Here is a 22,014-nt window from a genome sequence, read left to right on the forward strand (position 1 = left end):
TCAACCTATCAGAGACTTTACTAATTAAGCTAAAAATATTTAACAATATCTTAATTGTTATACTTTAAGTTATTCAACTAAATTTAATCAAGTTTACATAAATTTTTTTTTTTGAAATTGAATAATGTAACTGTATTAAACAAGAGTCATGTTAAAGGGTGCGCCTAGGGCAATTATTAATAAACTATATTATAAAAGTTTTTAACACTATTTTTATGAGAAATATAAAAAATTGTTAGAAAAATTAATTACTTTATCATTTTTCCATAAAATATTTCTAAAAATAGTTTCTAAACAATGCTCCTAGATCATTCGTCAACATTTCCTATTAAACAATACAACGCAAAATCTAATATATTCCTTAAGAGTTAAGATAATTAAATTCAACTATCTAAATTATTTGTTAATTTTTTTTGAGATAACTATCTCCGTATTTCAGACTTTTTCTCCCCCAAAATCTTTAAACACTTTGTGCAAGATTAGGTATAAAATCAACTATAAGACTTCTGGCGTAATATTTCTTAATATAAAAACGTGTTTTAATTTATTTAACAAATTCTTACCATAAGACTTTGGAAACTACACCTAAATTTGTATATAATATTTTAGAAACTATAGTTAAGTTTTGTCCGTGATAGGAAGTTACGAACTGAATCAAACCTCTAGGGAAAGAGCCAAGTTTCTTCTCTAAATTATAACGTAAATTCCAAATGGCAAAAGTTTTTCTTAAAAAAAAAAAAAGCTATTACTTAATTTACTTCATATACAATTATTAGTTTATTACCAATTAAAAGAACAAAACAAATAGGTTATTGAGAAAACGAACTCTCTGTCACGAAACCAGACTATCACAGCCTACTTACTTTTGCATTAATAAATACCTTTTGCAAATCTGTCCTCTTTTGATTAGTCCGTCTTGAAATTTTCGTCACAGCACTGTCACTATTATCCAAATTATTTTTTTTATTTTTTATTTTATTTGTTTTTCTTCGTCAAACTCGTGCTGACGGATATTCCGTTGAAACCCGAAGAGAGAAAAAAAAAAGAAAAAAAGAAAAAGAAAAAAAAAAGAAGTCTTTATATTTTTTGATGGGTAAAAGCTTTCGGATCTGAAATGGGTTGTGATTAGATTTTTCATATGATGATGATAATAGCAATGATTTTGTACTGAAAAATTTTGATACTCTGTTTTGTTTTTTTTTTAATGTTTTAGTATTTAAATTCAATGCCTTAAAGATCTCATAGCCATGAGGAAAAAGCTCGATACCAGATTTCCTGCTGTAAGTTTTCTCTATCTCTCTATCTGTTTTTAGTTTTTTGTAAGCTATGTTTGGTTGCTGAGAAAATGAAATTATGGTAAATTAGTTCAAAATCTTAGCTTTAGGGTTGAATCAGCTGGTGGGTGTTTCAGCTTTGTGGTTTTATGGGTTGTTTTGATCTGGGGTCTTGTAAAGTTTTGATTTTTTTCATTGATATGGTTGTGATTTGTGGTAAGAACAAAGAAATGGTTGATGGATATTTTGTTTTTGGTTGTATTATGGATTGGGGTTGTGTTTTTTTTTTGTTTAGGTTTGGGTTTGGTTTTTCTGAGATAGAATTGAAATCAGCTTGTGGGTGTATTATGTTTTGTGGGGCTTATGGTAATATGAGACCGGGTTATGTTTTGCTTAGGTATTTGGGATTGATTTCTGTATATTGATGTTTAAATCAGTTTATGGGGGTTTTTATTTTTCTTGACTATTTCATTGGTCACAATTAATCAGTTATGTTGTTTAAGTTCTGGTACCAGTATTGGTTATCAAGTCAATTAATTAATTTTTTTTTTTTTGGTTCCTTTTGGTGCTGGGGGAGGAGTTGAAAGCCTCAGTAATGTTCTTTCATGCCTTTGATTAGTATTGAAATCATGGATAGGATTTCCATGAATGGGGAGTTTTATTTTTTGGTATGTTGGTTTGAGAGTAGGGCTGTTGGGGAAACCAGTTAAGAAGCTATTTAGTATGGTGTTATTGTTGTTTATGTATCTGGTTTCTATAGAAAGCTTTGTATCCCTTGGGATTACAATACATATTGATCAAATTGGTGAATTATTTTGTTGATTCTGTGTCTAGTGAAGGATGGCATTTCTGGTTTTTTTTTTTTTTTTTTTTTTTTTTTTTTTTAGTTTGAGAACTATATGGGACAGAATTTCTTCTTGGACCCTGAACTTTTAACCTGATATTCGTAATTCAGTTGCCTATGTTCAAGATCTTGACCACTCGCATCAATTTTGTTAGTTGAAGTTTGAGTTTATTGTAGGGCACTAATGAATGTTAAAGAAAGAACTTTAGCGATATGGTCAGCTGACGAGATCAGATGATTTCTCTTCTAACTTCCTTCTATGATTTCCTATCTAAACATATCAGGGTCTGTTTTTGTGGTTGTTTATACTTTATACTTACTTTCCCCCCTTAACCGCTGGTAAACATTTCCTGCCTAGAAATATGAACTTGTTGACCCAAAAATATATTATATATAAAAAATATGGATAGAATGAGATGTCCATCTTTAAACCAAACAAATAGACTAAACTAGAATACTAACACAAAACCAACTGCTAAACCAATCTGTGGTGGGAGTGATGGCCTTGAAAATGCTCTCTAGGAGCTGCTTGCCTGCTAATCTCTTAGCTGAAAAAAAGAGCCTCCTCATTTCACAATATGTGATTCCAACCCAAAGTCTTGTGCATGGAACAAATCACGAACTTGGATTCTCCTGTATCCCTTTGTCAGGCTTTAACTTTTAAGAAAGCTCTTATCACTGCATGATTATACAGTGTGTCAGAAGATCTAGTCTGTCTCCCCTAGTTGTTCTACTTCTGCTTTGAAGTTTGATCTTTTGCCTCTCAATATCGTTCCTTTGGCTGGCCTCATAAAAGTTGCTATTAAGTATTGGTCTACTGAATGTGACTTGCAACTTGGACTTTTTTTCCACATTGTATAAACCCTTTCTGAAGTCTGAACCCCCTACTTTTTGTAAGCTATTTCGAAAGGTCAGGTGGTAGTTAAACAGTGTTTTAATAAAGTAGTATCTACTGTTTGGTCCCTCATACTTGCTTTTTTTGATAGGTGGTCCCTCATACTTGCTCCAAAACAAAGTAAAAACAACCATGACATTTAAAATTATTAGCTTTCTTTAGCAGGGAGTCATCTAGTGCACTTGTCATGAATGACAGATTGACAATGGGATCAGCCAACAGCATGTTCTGGACATGTTTCCAGTGTATCTTTTCTTTTTCTGAGTGATATACTTCAGAACCTGGAATAAAAAGCCTATAAAAATGTGAAGAGACCTAACTATTACTGTTGCCTTAGAGGTGCCTCTGATATATTATGTTAATCCTATAATGTTATACTGCTGACCTAGTGGCTCAGGCAACTTAGTTTCCTGGGCCTCACACCCCATGGGGCTAGTACAATTGGCTAGGGACCTCGCCTCATGAAGCAAATGTCACTAGTTTGAATCTCCATTCCCCCTCCCCTTGAGCCAGAACTTAAAAAATTTAAAAATTTTAAAAAATACTAGTTATTAGAAAAGTGGGGGACAGACCTTAGCTTCCTTGGTTTTCTTGATACAATACTTTAATTTGAGAGATCTGTTATACTCTTCTACTGGTGTCTAGCCTAAAAATGTTATCTTATGATGCTCAAAGAGAAGTGACAAAAGATTATTCTAGTTGGTATTTCTCATTTTTAGGTACCTGTAATGTCTTGTAATCATTGCGTTTTTATAATCTAATCTCATTATCTGATAGAAAGTATTGATTTGACAGGCTCGGATTAAAAAGATCATGCAAGCTGATGAGGATGTTGGAAAGATAGCATTGGCAGTTCCTGTTTTAGTTTGTGAGTAGATTTGACTTTCTAGGTTATTATGCTTCTTCAGTCCTTTGATATTTAATTCCCTGGCTTATCATCTTCTTGAATAATTATGCAGCTAAAGCGTTGGAGTTATTTTTGCAAGACCTCTGTGACCGTACATACGAGATAACCCTTCAGAGAGGGGCAAAGACTATGAGTTCGTTGCATTTGTAAGTGAAGGATTACATTAATTTGTGTTTTCACAAAAAAATTTTGCCTTTACCATGCATTTTTCTGTGTTTTACTTCTTGACAACTTGGCCTTATATGAGGGCTGCAGGAACGTTAATTTTTATCAGGCCTAGATACTCCATTTCATTCATTATTTGATTCCCTAATACAGCAAGTTCTGGTCCTATCACTTTGTTTCTGAGTTTATTAGCTTTGTTTTGTGATAGCTACTGTAGATAATGAGAGGATTTTATGTACTTTGCTCTCTGTAGTGTAGTTGTTATTCTAATTGCTAATAAATGTTGCTTGTGATCAACCATTTAATTTATTTTCTTTGGATTAAGTGCATGAGAAAATCAGTGTAGATAACTGTACAATGGTGTCTAACAGCATAGGCAGAACCTTTTAGTAGATGTGGATATGAGTTGGTTCAACGCTAGGGATTTGGGCATACACCAGGGGAGGGAAGATTTAAGGAAAAGAAGAGGGCTAGTTCTTGTTGTATGACCCATAGTTTCAATGGGCCTCTAGTGGAAAAAAGGGTTGACCAAGTGCGTGCGCGCACGCACGCGCACACACACACATATATATAAAGACTTCAGTGCATTGTGCATGTGTTTCATTTTTGTCAAACTTGTTACATATCTCAATATAAGTGGCATTACTGAAAGTCACCATTTCAGTCAAATTTTCACCATGTGTTTAATTTCTTGTAAATTCTTCAAAATAAAGGGCTAAATTATCGCAATAATTGTGAGTTATCCCTATAAAGAATGAAGGCCTGTGCGACACCCGGCGTTTAACACTCCAAAATCTGGAAATGCTAACCACAGTTTCAATGATAGCGGGAATATTTACTGAAATGATTGTGAAAATACCATTATCATATTCACATGTAATTCAATAAGCTGTTTTCTCTTGATGTGGCATTGTGATTCACCAATGGCTGTTATAAGTTCATAGGCATCTCAGTCATACTAGTTACTGCTATGGGAATAGTGTATAGAGTAATTGTCAAGTCAGCATTCTCTTTTCAAAAATTCACAAAATCATTCTCAATGCTTTGAATAAAGTATCCTGTTACTATCAAAAAAAAAAAAGTATCCTATATATAATGGCCAGAATTATCCAATTTCACTCTTAATTAGTTGATTACTATGGATTTCCTTTTTGAAATGCACATTTGTTTAGGTACTCTGGTTGTTGAGATTGAGGATACTGCATTTTAACCATATTTTCCATTGTAATGTTACTTCCTTTTGCAAAAACTTAAAAATGGCATGGTTAAGTTATGAAGCATTTGATATTCTCAGGCTCCATCTCTTAGGACTGCTAAATGACAAATCAAATCCTCCATGCGTTCGGTGTTAAGCTCTTATGGAGGGTTAGGACCTACATCTAACAATAGTATATGAGAATCAACTATGTTAGAATTTTAATGACATATCAATATTTAGGGGTTTTCACAAATGTCACCCATGGGTTTTGATGTGAATGCCCATTTGGTCCTTGGACTATTTGAACAATTAATCTTCAAACCAACCCCTGCACTTTAGTTTTGTAACAAATTAGACCTTCTGTTAGTATTTTCTGTTGAAATTAACAGATTTAATCAATTAACATGTACATAATAATAATGACATTTCAAAATTATTGATGATGTGGAAGTACACATGTTCAGATTTTTTGTGTGTGGAAATACTATTAAAATTTTTAATTTGTTACAAAACTAAAGTTCAGGGGGTTAGTTCAAATCGAAAGTCCAAGGATCAAATTGACTTTCACATTAAAATTCAAGGGTGATATTGTAAAAGCGCTCAAAATTTATATGTGCTGTATTCGTTAAGGGGATTCATGGCAGGATGAAAAAGGGTGGGAGGGGAGGGGAGAGGAAAGCACATCAATAAGAAGAGAGGGAAAAAAAAAAAGAGAAGGGGAGAGGGGGGGTTGCTGGGGAAATCCTTTCAAGCCCTCCATTTTCAATCCACAGAAAGGTGCATGTTTTGGAGGAGCGGGAGAGGCTTGGTGTCGGCCATTACTTTATGATTTTGTTCTCTGGCTATTTAATGATTTTGCCCTTGTTTCATACTTTTTTTAATTGGTAAGTTACACCCAATGGGTTTTGAACCCAAAATCTCACCTTCCTCCCATTCTTGTGGGAGGAGTAAGTGCCATTTGATCTAGAGCTCATTGGTCTTTATGTTCACTTTTTAATAAATAATTGGAGGTCAATGGATGGTAAGGAATTGTGTGTTTCTCTGCACACACACAACCACACTCATTCTGACATGAAGTTTTAGGAGGTGCTTTTACATGTAATACTTTTTTGTGCTTATGTTATTGGTAAAATGCATATGCACTGGTTTGTCTTTCCCTTCTCTCTGCCGCCTAGAATTAAGCAAAAAACAGTGGCACCCTTTGCATTCCTCCCTTATTAAACCAACCAAGAGTGAGTGAGAAGCTCCTTTCATACCTCTTGTCTTCCTTTCTCCCTACCTTCCATAACAAACACAGTGTTAAGTGGTTGGTAATACACACAACAAGTTTGTCTAGATATTCCTTGCCATATGAAGAATTTTTCTAAAACTAAAGATTATCTAGTTGCTTTCTTTTTTTTGATAAGTAAGAATGATATATATACGAAAGTCTACTCTATGCATGAAGAACATAGAGCAAACCCAAAGAATACAAGAAGAAGAAAACAGGGAAAAAAATATAAAAGAAAACCAAACAAGAGAAAAATTACAAAAGAGAAAGGGAGCAAAGAAAAGAAGGGAGAGAATTACTAAACGTGAGTCCCCAAGCCTGAGACCAATCAAAAAGAGTTCCACTAAAAGAAGCAAGCATCTAATCACCGAAGCTATCCAAGTCCTCAAAAGTCCTCCGATTCCACTCCTTCCGAATACACCATAGGATGCACAACGGAACTAAGTTCCAAATTTAAGATGAATGCTTCTCGAACCAATTCCACCAGCCAAAAAGCAAGTCTGGTATTGATCTAGGTAAAACTCAAGACAAACCAAAAGTTATAAAGACAAAGCTTCATAACCAATAAGCCATCTCACAGTGAAGAAGTAAGTGGTCTATTGTCTCTCCACAATGACGGCACATAATGCACCAATCCATAAAATCCAATCTCCTCAATCTCAAGTTATCTCCCATTAGGATCTTATTCCAAACTACACACCAAACAAAAAAAAGAAACTCGCCTAGGGGCCTTTACTCTCCATATAGCTTTCCAACGAAAAACAGTTGAGGGAGAATCCCTTAATTTGTTATAATATGACCGGATGTCAAAAGCCCCATTAGGCTTCAACTTTCATCTCTGGTTGCCTTCTTATTTGCACACTCCATCTGAACAGTGAAACCAAAAATACAGTATTGTCTCAATTTGAAATGCTTCCATCTAATAGATTTTAATTGTGTTTATCTATGAAAAAATAGTACTATCTGGCCAGACTTCTCATTATGATATCTTATATCATTTGCTTACCCTCCTCCCCCCCTCCCCCAACAATCCATGCCCCATCAGAACCCACCCAAAAGAGAAGAAATCTGAGGTTGTGGATGTGTGTGCGCTTTTGGGATTCTTTTCATAGGTTATTGTTAATGCTGGGAACTCCATCAGGTCTTGTTTCCTTTGGTAATAGTATCATGCTGCTCCCTCTTCTACATAATTTTTTGTTTAGATGATATTGTCAAATTGATCTTACAAATTTCTGTACTGAATTTGCAGAAAACATTGTGTGCAGAGCTATACTGTGTTTGATTTTCTGAAGGAGGTAGTCAGCCGAGTTCCAGACTATAGTCATGGTCATTCTGATGCTGGTGGCGAGGATCGTGCCATTTCAAAGAGAAGGTTAGAAGAGAAATTCCTGTTCTTTCTTCCCTTCTCATTAACCTTGATATATATATATATATATTATTGGTTATTACACATGCACCTTCTAGGTCTTGGACCTGTGATCTCACCCTCCACATTACTCTTTAAAGGGGAAGAATGTGCCATTTGAGTTAGCGCTCGTTGGCTTCATTAAACTTGATATACTAAGCAATTAGATATACTCATTGGCTTTTTATTCTACCAGAAAAGCTGCAGGCGATGAATGCAATGACAGTGATGAGGAGTTGAAGAAGAGTAAGATGGTAATAGCTCCTTTCTTAATTAGCCCCCTGACATATTGTTAATAAAGTCATTTGTTTTGTTTTGTTATATCAAAGCATCATGTTTTTCTCATTTATTACTTATTTGAACTCTTTTAATATTCAAGAACTGGGCTTTTTGTCTCTTTTTTTTTTTTTTTATTGGTATGTTTCACAAGCACATGGTGGGCCTTTAATCCATGACCTTACCTCCACCTTGTTCTTACAATGGGAGGAGGTGCCATTTGAGTTAGAGCTCATGGGCTCTTATGCTTTAATTTTGTCTTGTATGGTCAAAACGAGACTTGTTTGTTTAAATCAAGGAAAATGCATTTTTAGATCATTCCACTTTCATCTTTACAATCTCTCTTCAGCAATTTTTAGTGTGAGTTGAGTTGAAATTCATCTGTTAGATTTCAGTGGCTGCTAAAATGTGTTTTCTGGTCCTTTCTGCTATACAAAATCTGATATAAAATATACTTTCAGGTTTTTATTGAAGTTGGCATTTAAAAGCATCTTTAAATTGTCGTGGAGTATTTGATTACATATGGTGTATATAGGATGTAATAATGATTTTGTTTTCCCTTTTTTAATATCCTGCAGCATGAGATGAGTCATGCGCATGCCAGCAGCAGTGGTAGAGGAAGAGGGCGGGGTCGAGGGAGAGGTCGTGGACGAGGCCGTGGAACAATAGAAAGAGAGGCACACCATATTGATACTGGATCTGACCCCTGCACATCGCTTCAGCAGGGCAACAAACATAATCAGAACCCTGACACATTGATGGATAATGGTTCTGAGGCAAAGGAGTTGTCAAAGGAGAATATTGCCACTACAGATGGTGCCAACCCAGCAGCTCGAAGTTTTGATCTGAATGCCAATGTTGATGATAACGAGGACACAAAGGCCACAGCAGCAGCAGCGACAGCAGCTGCAGCCGCAGCAGCAGCCCCAGCCTCCTCAGCTGGGCCTACTACAGAGACTAGACATGAAGAATACCCCGGATGGTCTCTCTCTGATGTGGACAAGATGGCCATCGACCCTCTTCAGCTAGCACACCTCAGCAAAAGGTTAGACGAGGAAGATGAAGATTACGACGAAGAGGGGTAACAATGCATGAAATGGACACTTATTGTAATGGTTAGTAATTGAAATCAGATTAAAGCTATAGCTCAGTGGCAAAGGGAATAAAAGAACATATTGGCGATGAAAACATGGCCCATGAAGGTTTCCACAAGATCAGGAAAGTCTGTTATTTCTTTCTTAGTTTGTCTTCATCACCACGTGTTTCTGTCATGCCATTTGCTAACTATCATTTCCAAAGGTAGCTCTCCCTGACAATTGAAGATATATTAGTTTGTTCACATTCACTATTAATCAATGTATGGCAGCCTTCGTAGAGGTAGATTAGAAGCTTTTCTTTATTATATTTTGTTTGATTATGGTTTATAGTTATTAGATCAAGTCAATTCACTTGGTGGTTTTACTTCCTCAGGTGAAAATATGTTTTAGAGTATGTTCTATTAGATTGTCCAGACTGCTTGCTGTAATACATTTCATTAGGCTTATGCATAATGATGGAATGTTACTAGTTGAGACTGTTTTCTGAATTCTCTCTGGTACCAGTAAATACTCTAAATTGGGGGAAAAAAAAGTATTTGTTTACATTGCATTCTCAAATGATGATTTTTTAAATAAAAAATAAATTCAATTCAATTCAATTTGATCCATGAAATTTGACTTTAATTTTTAAGACAAAATTTAGCTACAAAATTGCTTATAGTTTTAGGTTATAACCTTGCTCAATATCTTTTTTATTGGAGGTAAATTTTGACAAATCTATCATTAGTTTATATTTTCTTCTCATATCCTTTGTACTTACAAAATTTCTAAAAAATTAAAGATCAACAATAGCTATGTCATCAATAAATTGTTTAACTTACACAAGTTTTTGTAGTTTAAAATTATACATAAAATTTAAACTTATAGACCTATAAAAAAAAAACATAAAATTTAAACTTATAGATCATATAATAAATAATATCCGATTAATACAAAATTTGAATGTGTAAGCATAAATACATGCAATTCAACGGTTAAATTTTCAAAATATATAGTAATGTTTATTTTATTGAATTAAATTATATCCAATTTTATAACTAAACTTTATCTTAATTTTTATCCATTTATTCCATTGCCAAGTCTCAAATGATGTTTAAATTTTCTTTTTTATTAGCAAAAATTTTAATGTGCTATTTAATAGCATATATAGCAAGGGAGCTAAAAAATTTAACTTTTAGCAATTCAAAAATCTACTTTATCTATTTTAACAACACACTTTACAATTCACCCAATATCAAAACTTCTATTTTAACATCTACCACATTAAAATAATATAAACAAACTAATAAAATAAATATAATAATTAACCTCAACAACCCACTGTCACCATCATCCACAACCCACAAACGCCCACCCCAGCCCACTACCACCATCAACCATAACCCACAAACACCCATCGCAACCCACTACCACCATCACCTACCGCAAACCATTGCCTCCATCAACCACCACAACCACAAACACCCTCAACAACCCACTACCACCATAAAAACCAACACAACAGCAACAACCACTTCCACTGTCGGCCTACTAGCCACAACCACAAACCCCAGCAGCTAGAGAAAAAAAAATATGCACACACACACACACACACACAAAATCCAACACCAACAAACCCACAGACACCATAAAACAAACTCACAGCCACAAATCACAAATCGGACCCACAAATCACAAATCAAACCCACGCCACTGATACGACCCACCAACTCCACCAAAAGACCTCTGAAATCTAGTAACCCAAACACTGAAACCACACACCAATCTCAATCCTAAAACCATGCACACCAATCTCAACCCCACCACATGCCCATATCGCACACTGATTTCTAACCCATTTATCATTGCTGAGAGAGAGAGAGAGAGAGAGAGAGAGAGAGAGAGAGAGATTATACGTATGCATGTGAAATTAAAAAATTGTTTTTTCTTACACCTTCCAGCTACAGCGGGCTGTTATCTTTAGCATATCTTTAGCAGCCCACTATAGCAATTACTTAAAAATATTTAGCTTTACCTTCCTTGATGTAGTGTGTTTTTTGTGTTTTGGTTGCTAAAATGACTATTTAGTCATTTTAGTATCTTTACTATGAGTGCTCTGATAGATCTTGTTAAACTCAATTTGCTAACAAACTTTTTTTGGTAAAGAGGATAATGCATTAAACAACTAAAAAGCCTCTAAACCAAAGGCAACAAACCGATCAAACAGAGTTCCAATAGAATCTAAACTCAGCAAAAATACAACATCAGGTGGCAGAATTAAAAAAAAAAAATAGTAAAGTCCTGGTCCATAAGCGCTCCCCTGCGAGCCAATGCATCAGCGCACTTATTTGCCTCCTTATAGTAATGTTGGATTCGCACCATAGGAATCTCCTTAAACCCTTCTCTGCAACCAGCAACCAGCACATCAATGCCATTGGATTTTTCCAAATCCTTCTTCAAAAGATCAACTGCCAACTTTGCATCAAGCTCAAAAACAGACACTGGAAGTTTAAGGGAGATACAAAGTCGAATTCTGTCTCTTAAAGCCCACAACTTCGCTGCAACACTAGTGGCACAACCTATAGCTCTCGCATAGCCTTTCACCCACTCTCCCTCCTGATTACGAATCAAACCACCCCCTCTAGCTAGGCTAGGATTTCCCATGGATGAACCATCAGAATTCACCTTAACCCAATTAAGAGATGGAGGCAGCCACCTAACCTAGATCTTTGTTTTTGTATGCTAGTGCTTTTTAGTGATGTCCAAATAAGCCATTTCAGCAGCTTTGGCTAGAGCTTCGGCTAGGGCTAACAAATTTGAACAGCTCCAGATTGGCTCTTTTTTTCTTTTTTTTTTCTTTTAAAAAGAGGGACTAACTAAATTGACCATTGAAGTAAAAAAATTAAAGGTTTAAATTGGATTTTAACCAAAAACAAAAGTTCCCCAAAAGAATGTTGATCCTGGCAAACTCCAGAAAATTAAGTCGATGCATAGCATGTGGGAGTGAGTCACATTGGGTCCAACAAGCCCTACAAAGTACAAACCTCCCCTTCACCTCATACCCTTCAAGATATCCCCAGCTACAAAATTTGGAAAAAGAAATGTGAACATCAAACAGAGGCCTCTCTTGATTGTCTCTCTCCCCTCCATCTTCAGCACTCTTTTCTCCTCACTCACTTCCCTAACAAGCTGACTCAGCAACCAAGTCTCCCTCATCAACTCTGAAACCCATTCAGCCATCCAAACACATACAACAGCTTCACCATCACAACAGGCCAAGGCCAAACCCCAAAATCACACCCAAGGTGGTCCATTATAAATACACATCACAAACCTTGAGTGAGAACAAAGTACATATTATAAAAGAGCCTTAACATCACCATGCATACATATATATTTTTAGAGCCATACATTCTTTTAATTTATTAAAAAAACAAAAGCCATACATTTTTCTCAGTTTTTTGGCTGATAAGCCACACTTTAAAATCAACACATAAACAGAAATTTACGAGCCCAAAGTGTTATAACACCCAGACCATACAGATTTGGTCAGATTAGCATATGGAGTTAGGACTCGTGAGGCTGCATCTGATTCAAGTGGAAGCTCCCTTCATTATTCTTATGTACCTCCACTTTAAACTTCTCTTCTTTGCTGCCCCTCTTGAGCTTTAGAAGCATGTCAAACTTTGCAGATTCATCTATCACCTGTTTTTCAGTCAATTTGTTAGTAAATATCAAGCTGGGGCATCTTTAAACACCATCTGAAGAATTTTATATGTGACAAAATCAATTTGCTTTGAACAGCCAGTATCATTCTGTTCTTTCCTATTCCATTTTTCTTACTAGCAATTTTAAATAGTTATAATTATCTACAACCATATATGAAGCCCCCCTACCAGTGTAGTTGCCCTTAATTACTCCAAGCAACAAATATACCAACCATTATGGGAATAAAAGCTTTCATTAAAGATGCTAAAAGAAATGAAATGTCAATTTTCTGTTTCATGCAACATACTACTGAAAATAATGAATAAGATATTGATCTGAATTAAGAAATGCACCAGTTTGCCCTCCTTCTTTACCAATTAGATATACATATAAGTTTTTACAAACAATCAATTATCAAAATGCAAATAACTTGAAAATATAGATAGATCCTGAAAATGATACATTATAATTAGATTTCAAATGCAACAGAAAATACAATTGGAGTAAATTCAGTGCACTGTTGAATCCAGAGACCAACAGAAAATAGAGATCAAATCACAGTTAATTGAGAAACAAAATGGACATTTAACTGACCTCTGCCTTTGCATGAATGACCTCTTGCAGTTCATAAGGGAACAATGAGTTAGACCTCTGCTGGATGGTCTTGACAGCATGATTTGCTGCATCTTGAACCGAGGGGTCATGTGTTGGCACTGCTTGCCATCCTGCGCAATGTCCATCTGATTACAAAAACACAGGAAATTATCACTATAATGTCTTTTTCATTGACTAAAATAAACTTCACAACCAATAAAATCTATATCAGAATAGGCAGGTCAAAAGGATACAACATCAAAGAACCCTAATGATGGCTAGTTAAGATTTTGGCTGCTCAAATTTCATTTTATCATGGCACCCAATCTAAAGCCTTTGTAAGAAAACATAAACCAAGAACTCTCGTCTTAGCACCTCAAGAAACATCATTTTTGGGTTTCAGATCATTCTTGGCTTCTTACAAGTTGCAACATCTTCAACATTAGCAGTATCAGCTGACTCTCATTACACTTATCCAGTAATGTGCCAGGAAAGATATCAAATTAGAAACACAACAATAAAGTCTAGACATACATATTTTACCACTCACTTGACAAAATGACCCTCCACCCACAAAAACTAGGGATAGGTTTCACACAATGTCATCCATATATATTTAAATAAAACATCAATACATAAAACTGTCAGACTGGGAAAAAATTGTAACAAAATTTAGTACTTAAGGAACCACACAGCCATATGCCGTTTAAATTGCAAACCAAAATAATGGGAACTTGACTAAAAGAATGTTAGCCACCTCTTTTAACCCCAAGATCTGAAGGGGTAAATGACGGTGAATCACCAGCATGCTTGAACTCCTGCAATTCTTTGAAGTTCAACCAGGGTTTCACCCAAACCTTGGCTTCATATAGCTTCTTCTTACCCGCATCAACAGCTTCAATAGTAAGATGATGCATTGTCCCAGCAACTACCTGTTCTTGAGCCTTTATGACCCTTGCAAACTCGAGCAGGGCATTCTGTAAACTTTCTCAACTTGGTCAATAAAATATAAAATGATGTTCATTTCATTGAGATAGAGAGAACAAAATTTAAAAAAAAAAAGTACAAACAAATTATAGTTAAACAGATCAATCAGAAGTCCTTGAAAACACAGAAATTAAGGACTAAAGTGGCGTAAGAGGATACCTAAGGGCATATTTAATGGCAGCTATGGAAAACATCATCACTAAAAGGCATTTATATGGATTTCATTCTTGCAAAGTCCCCGTAAATCTTAATCAGCAGTCTGCAAATGGTGGCAGAAATGCAGAAAATGAGATTTTTTACTTGTTTCAAAAGTTGAAAAAGGCCAGCCAATCTTGGTTTTTGCCCTCCTGCCCCAAGCCCCTCTTTTTTTGAGGAAAAAAAATGCTAATTAGATTTGCTACCATAACATTTTGATCACCCCCCTCTACCCACAAAAAAAAAAAAAAAAAGACCTTCTTTGCTTTAAGCTTACCCCAAGAAAAATGAGAAGCATGTATAAAGATCTTGCCCTCATGATTAATTGGAGTTACCATAATGCCAAGAGCCGGTATTTCCCGGTTATTTCATAGAGGAAAACCTGGCTTAAGTTTAACTTAAAAAATCTTTTCTTTCCCTTCACACATTAAGTTTTAACTTGAAAAACTACCTTACCACAACAAATCTTAACTTCTAATGAGACTACAAGTGGCATCAATGGGCGAACCACATTAGAAAGCTTATTTCGCCTAGAACAACATTAATGCCAAATCGACAATGGGATGAAACTAATACCTTTTAATTTTTCAAGAGCAAAATTCAACTTCCTAGTTTGGAGGATGAAATCAAACTTAGACCAGATTTCAGAGACCAATACAGACATATGCAACAACAACCACCAAGCCTTCGTCCTAAAACTTTTGGGAACCATGGACTTTCAACAGAGGAGTCACAGTCAGCCAACATGAATTCATTTTGCCTTTCTATTTTATTCCATAGTTATGGAATTTTTTTTTTTTTTTTGATAGTTACCATAACGGGGAGGGCGGTTTGAATCCCAGTTCTCCTGCTACTCCTAATAAAGGAAAACAGGCTATGCCAATGAGTTACAGGGCTCTAAATCATTCCTCGTATTTACACTTATCCACGAATACACACATATCTGTATATATAAGCTACGTGTAAGTCTACCATTATTTCACGTTCTTGGTCACTTGTTCCAAGTATCACAACAAACTGTGTTTTAATTAACTCAGCAGTCAACTAAATGGAGAGAATATACACCCCAATACCGCCCCCCCAAAAAAAAAAGTCAAACTACTTAATAACTTTTTTATAAGATTAATATTTTGAAAATATAAGCATTGAATTAATACATCCTCTTTGTGCAACTCCAACGAGTTGGCCTAATGACTTGGTCTTGGGTTCATCCCTGTATTTACCTACTGTGTGGGCCTACACACACCAGTAGAATAGTCAGGTACTCGAATCGCTCTGAACAATCTCTTAGGAAAAAAACGATTCTTTCTTTAATTTTTTTTTAATATATATATATATATATATAATGTAAATTTTAACGTTGGGTTGTGAAAATACACATCAAGGTGTAAACACTTAAACAGACGTAACTTGGAAAACCCATTAACTTCCAGAAATGTTTTACTACTAAGAAAACAGTTTTATCAACAGAATATGCATCATCGTATTGGAAAGTTGTTAAAAAAAAAAAAAAAAAAATGAAAACAATTGAGCGAAACAACTTTAAAACAAAAACCCATAATTAAAACGAAAAAAAATAAATAAAAAATGAACCTCTTTCTTGTTGTGTTGTTCGACAGCGAAACGAGCGAGGCCTTCGATCTCGACGCTGTTCTGAGCAGAAGCTCCTTGTTGAGAATCGTGCACGCCTCCCAGAGTTGCCATTTGATTCGATTCGAAAATAATAATGAGACCCTTTGAAGAGAAACTGGAGAAAGACAAAAACTGTTTTGTAAGAAATGTAATAAAGCGAGTTGTGTTGTGTCGAATGGAATTGGACTGAAACTGAACTCGTATTTCAAGGTTTCGCTTTCTTTTTTTTTTTCTTTTTTTTTGGACAAACCGGACAGAACCGAACGGAACGGATTGGATTGGATTGGATTTTCCGTTATCTTTTTTCTTCTTCACTTTGCTAGAACTAGACTAATATCGTGGCGCGTCGTGTGTTAACGTTTCGATACGTGTCGTACGCGTGTCAATCTGTATTGATTTGCTTGCTTGCTTAATGTCTAAGCTTTGAAGAATGTTTTGGGGGTGGGGGCCTGTCTTAATTTTACTTTTACCTTTTTCTTTTTCAATGTTGTTGATTTTTTTTTTTTTTTTTTTCTGAGAATGATGTTGTTGATATTAATTTTACTGTATATTTGAGTGGGTTTATGAGTCAATAATAATGAATCCAATCACAAATTAACACATAAGTGTATTGTGATTTTGGGTATGTTTAAAAGTAGAAAAAAAAAAAAAGTAAAATTAATATTTACACCATAAGCCTCTTTCTTTCCCTCTCTCTCTCCCCCCTCTCAAAACTTACAAATTAAGCCAGCCATTTTAATATGGGGTCCTTTACTTTGACTTGGTCATGTGTTATAAGAATGAGCTCGCCTATGGATCCACGTTTAAAGAAAGAAGTCAAAGTTAGAACTCTTAGCTAAATAGGCTTTGTTTTGTTAAGTTGCTTCTAATGAATTTTAGGCCTAGTCTGCATACATGATGCAATTTTCAAGGATAAAAACCAATATTAGGGAATACTACTACTACTACTAATAATAATAATAATAATAATAAGGAGAAAGTTTCATGTTGAATGATAAAAGTCTACCTCATTCAATAGTAAGAATTTGCCTTATTATGCAAAAATTCATTTATTTTAAATATGAGGATAATTAGAATTCAACAACAGGAAAATCTCGTAAGTAGTTAGGGACCTTGCAATGATATTAGTAATATGTGCATGCTACTAGTGTTTTGTTATAAGACACTTTGAGTTGTTGTCTAAGTGATGAGAGAGAGAGAGAGAGAGAGAGAGAGAGAGAGAGTAATGGTAAAATAGTGGATCTATAATCTATTGGGTATGTTGAATCTTCATGATTTTTGGGGTGGACTTCTCCCGATTTTATGGCTTGATTTGCATAAAGTAGAGAGTATGCACCGCCTTCAAGGACCAATGCCTCCTCTTACACTATTTTGGAAATAATGTTTGAAAATATGATTTCATTTTAGTCATATCAGAAAGATTATTCACTCTTATGAGAAGAGTCCTCCCTCCTCTCATAACAAGTGTGGACTCCTGTGTGAGACCTATGGTGGAGTCCATACCTTCTATGATAGGAGAGATGACTAATAATTTCTTGAGAAAAAGAGGGTTAAACTTGCCATTAAAATTGACTTGCCTTTCTCATAGATTGGTAAATCGATCAAGGCAACTTGTCTTTGACATGACATGAGGTTATTGTGCGTTAAATGCTTGTTACTCTGGCTAAAGGAAAGAGGGAGAGTAAATTCAGTTGAACCAAGGCTGATGCAATCTGCCATCCTCGGCTTGGAAGGCCCCAAGCTTACCCATGGCTTGAAATGGAGATGACATATCTGCAAAAACTCATATTCCTCATCCATCAAGACCATTCCTCCTTTCCTTCGGTTTGGTTTTGAACTTTTCTTGAGTTTGGGCCAAGTCCAACACAACAATAGGTTTTATGGGTTCTTTATTCAACAATGTGATTGCCTATTTATTGGGCCCATGTCGTCTTGGGCTCCATTGGGTTTGTGTGTATGTCCACTTGCTGGCCCAAGTAAACTTCAGTCACATTCATATTGGGTCTGGACAAGCCCAATTGCTGAACCTTTTAGAGACCTCAATACTAATATATAAAAAGGGAAAGAAAAAAAAAAAAACCATTTGTCACTCTATATTTCACAAAATAATAATAATAATAATTCTCAACAAGAATCGTTAATTCTTGGCGAACTTTACCTATGTACCACTGCTAAGTTAAACTCTTATTAAATTATTAAATGAAAAAGGCTTCATTATTTATTTTATAATATATTATAATTTTTGGTTGAAGAAAAAATTGATTTTATACAAATACGATATGCTTTTTTCCATGTACCTTGAAAGTGATTGTTGTTTTTTTATTCTTATTAATTATATTTTTGAAATATTTTTCTTAATTTACATATCATATTAATTTGTGTATATTACGACATAATCCTAGTATAATAGAGTCAAACTCAAAAGCAAACATGGAAATTACAATTTAGTTGAATTCAGAATTCCAAACCTCAACTGACAAGTAAAGATTATATAGCAGCAGACATATTTCCCTTGCACAAAAGAAAATATGCCTTGCCGGTTGGTGAGAAAAAAAAAACAAGAGAATTATAGCTTTAATATAGAAAAGCAATAAACTATAAGATAAAGCAAGGAAACTCTAATTTCCGAGTAAGAATAGTTTCTGAGTAGCCTTTCACATTACCGAAAGGGTAAAAGGCTAAAAGCAAGAATCATGTATGGTAATTTCAAACATAACAACTTAAATTTATTTTCCTTGTTTGGATAGATTCATTTAAAAATTAGAGTATTAGAAGTTTTTTTATTACTATTAAATTGGAGTATTGATGTAATCATATATATATACATATATATATATATATATATTTTTTTTTGCGGGAGCAAATAGTATTATAGTAGTCCTAATTAAGTATGAACATTTCAGGAAAAAAAAAATGTTTGTAAGACATATGGACATGGATAACATATTACAAATAAAGAAGAAAGAAAAGAGAAAAAAAAAGTATATAAATCAAAGTCGACAAGTAACAAGCATAAATGTCTTGCCTACTTGCTTCTTTTTTTTCTTTATCTATTTTATTTCTTTTGTCACTGAGAAGATTGTTTTTTGGGCATGATAGCATAATTTGAATTTGATGAAACAAGAAAAGAACATGATTCCTCGTCAAAAAGCAATACCCTTTAGTCCTATATATAGTTGAATTAATAGATGAGCTCCACCACATAAACTTAGCTATGACAAAATTGAAGTTGAGGCTAACTTGAAAGGTTTCTAAGGGTGTTTTGAAGCCAGATTGAATTCATATTTCTGTAAGTATTGATGCATATTTTTTGCTAATTTGTTTACATGTGTTTGGTTTTCTATGTAAATTGTCCATATTTTTTTTTTAATTATTGTGAAGCACTTTTTTTTTTAATTATTCATTTATTCTAGGCTCTTTGGTTTTTGTACTTAATATTTGAATGAATATTTATAATGTGGTCCCACATTTGATTCTAAAATTAAGAAATAAAACTCTTTAAGAATAAATAATTTTGGACACATGGCACAAAATTAGAACCCTAATTTGAAATTCTAATTTGAATTTCTCTCAGCTTCACCTATTATTATTATTATTATTATATTATATTATATATATAATATATATATATATATATATATAGATTAATCAGTGTTTGACTCTCACTTTTGCACACCAAATTGGCTAACAATTGAGCTGTTATAACTTGTAACAGCTAGATGAAATGAGGACTTAGTGCATGTAGTTTGAGTTGTAGCACCATATTAGATATATTCTAATATCTATTAAGGTACCTATTATTCTCCAATGATTTTCAATCTAAAATCAAGATTTGAAATTAGGATATATAACACCTAGCTTAAACAAATTGGAACACAAAAATTGTTGATAAACTCTATAATGGAGAACTTATATATATATATATATATATATAGGGTTAGGTTCAAATAACACCTGGTGTAACTTTAAGCAATGTTACACCACTTAATAACTTGTTATTGAATTAATATTTTGAAAATCCAACCATTGAATTACATGTTCTATATGTTCTTAACATGCATGACGATTTTCATATCAATCGGATGCTATTTACCATTTGATCTATAAACTCATCTTTCATGCATTATTTTAAATTACAAAAATTTGAATTTTAACAATTGATTAATGACATAGCTATTAATCTTTGATCACCTCAAAATTTTGCAAACGTGAAGAATATACAAATATAATGTAATCTAACAGTGGATTTGTTAATATTCGCATCCAATTAAAAAATATTGAGTAGTGTAATATTGTTTAGAGTTACACTATATGTAACTTGAATCCAACCCATATATATATATATATATATATATATATTATTTGAAAAGATTGTATACTTGTTGAAGGCATCAAATTTGTTAACGAATTTTAAAAATATCAAGGAAAAAGTATAGTTCCTTAAAGTTTATGGGTTTCTAAAAATCATTTATCATGAAAAAGTCACTAGAAATGCTAAAAATCTTGTCAATAAATGAAAAATGTAAAATTAATAAGAATATTGAAGAGGAAAAGGAAATAGTAGTAACATCTTAATCAAGGTTTTTAGCAAAACTTATTTCCCTACAATCTTCAAATACTATTTTTTTCCCCCTCTTTTTTCTTGTCAGTGAAAGAAAACGTATATAGAAAAAGAAAACATGACCTATTAGATAGAGAAGCATATGACTCTAGCTTGTTTGGCAAGCCTTAATATCTCTCTTATACTTTTTCTCCTTTTTCTGAAATTTCACTTGATGATGTTAACTTAGCATATATTTAAGAAATTGCTGGGAAAAGTTCTTGTCTATTGAATCCTGATATTTGATTAGTCTCTTTCTTTTTATAAAGTTTCAACTTATGGAATCTGCTTATAATGATTGTGTTCTTTATCATCAGACCAAAACACCAATCAATTTTTGGTGTAGACAAGGATTGAACCCTAGATCTCTTATTCAACCATCAAAGATTTTACCAATTAAGCTAATTAGATATACCTTGATCATCTATAGAGGTATTTGTCAAACTCCATAATTTTTCCTTAATGATCTATATTTGCATTCAAGGTACCACCTAACTCAATTTTATTGTTTTTTTTTTTAAAACATATTGGATATTATATTGTTTGTGCATGAGATAGAGATGGAGCATCAACATTATAGACATGAGCATCCATTGGATTTCAATAAAGCCAAGGAAATAGGATTGCTTTGTTTGATGGTTCGAAGGAGGGATTTGTACCCCGAATGTCTCTATTGGAAACACCAAGAAATGTCAGTTGAACTACAAAACTCTAAGATTTCTTTGTTATGGGTGCTTAGAACCAATTTTGGATCCTAGGTCCAGGTGTATAGAATGCAAAGGATGCTACCATCATTAATCATCTGCGAAGCCACCTTTGAATTGCAATATCCCTTGCACATAAAACATCCTCTTATTCTCTTCAAAAAATTGCATTCTATGAGGATAATGAATATAGCAAAAAAAAAAAAAAAAAAAATTGTTCTGGATGCACTTATCGTTGTTCTTGTTACGACTTTGACCTTCAAAATAAATGTGCTTGTTTACCA

At 34.0% G+C, this 22,014-nt stretch overlaps 2 protein-coding genes across 3 annotated transcripts; one reads left to right on the plus strand and one right to left on the minus strand.

Annotated features, from left to right (window-relative positions):
* Positions 1 to 1,018: 1,018 nt before the first annotated feature.
* On the plus strand, positions 1,019 to 9,819 carry LOC111996429 (uncharacterized). 2 transcript variants are annotated; one of them, XM_065769679.1, is made up of 7 exons: positions 1,028 to 1,093; positions 1,214 to 1,280; positions 3,809 to 3,881; positions 3,973 to 4,066; positions 7,803 to 7,925; positions 8,155 to 8,212; positions 8,813 to 9,819. In XM_065769679.1, the coding sequence occupies exons 2-7, from the start codon at positions 1,248 to 1,250 to the stop codon at positions 9,317 to 9,319; spliced, it is 888 nt and encodes a 295-aa protein (XP_065625751.1). In that variant the 5' UTR covers positions 1,028 to 1,093; positions 1,214 to 1,247; the 3' UTR covers positions 9,320 to 9,819. The 2 variants fall into 2 exon arrangements, with proteins under 2 accessions (XP_023884150.1, XP_065625751.1); XM_024028382.2 differs by having other exon boundaries at positions 1,019 to 1,280.
* A 2,826-nt stretch (positions 9,820 to 12,645) lies between these two features.
* On the minus strand, positions 12,646 to 16,620 carry LOC111996434 (cysteine proteinase inhibitor 12). The gene is made up of 4 exons (XM_024028393.2): positions 16,388 to 16,620; positions 14,370 to 14,589; positions 13,613 to 13,758; positions 12,646 to 13,015 (listed from the first exon to the last, which is right to left on the minus strand). Exons 1-4 carry the CDS (start codon positions 16,496 to 16,498, stop codon positions 12,878 to 12,880), a joined length of 615 nt encoding a protein of 204 aa, XP_023884161.1. The 5' UTR covers positions 16,499 to 16,620; the 3' UTR covers positions 12,646 to 12,877.
* Positions 16,621 to 22,014: the final 5,394 nt, after the last annotated feature.

The sequence above is a fragment of the Quercus suber genome, unplaced genomic scaffold (assembly GCF_002906115.3).
Source record: "Quercus suber isolate HL8 unplaced genomic scaffold, Cork oak 2.0 scaffold_1269, whole genome shotgun sequence".
Taxonomy (NCBI): Eukaryota; Viridiplantae; Streptophyta; class Magnoliopsida; order Fagales; family Fagaceae; genus Quercus; species Quercus suber.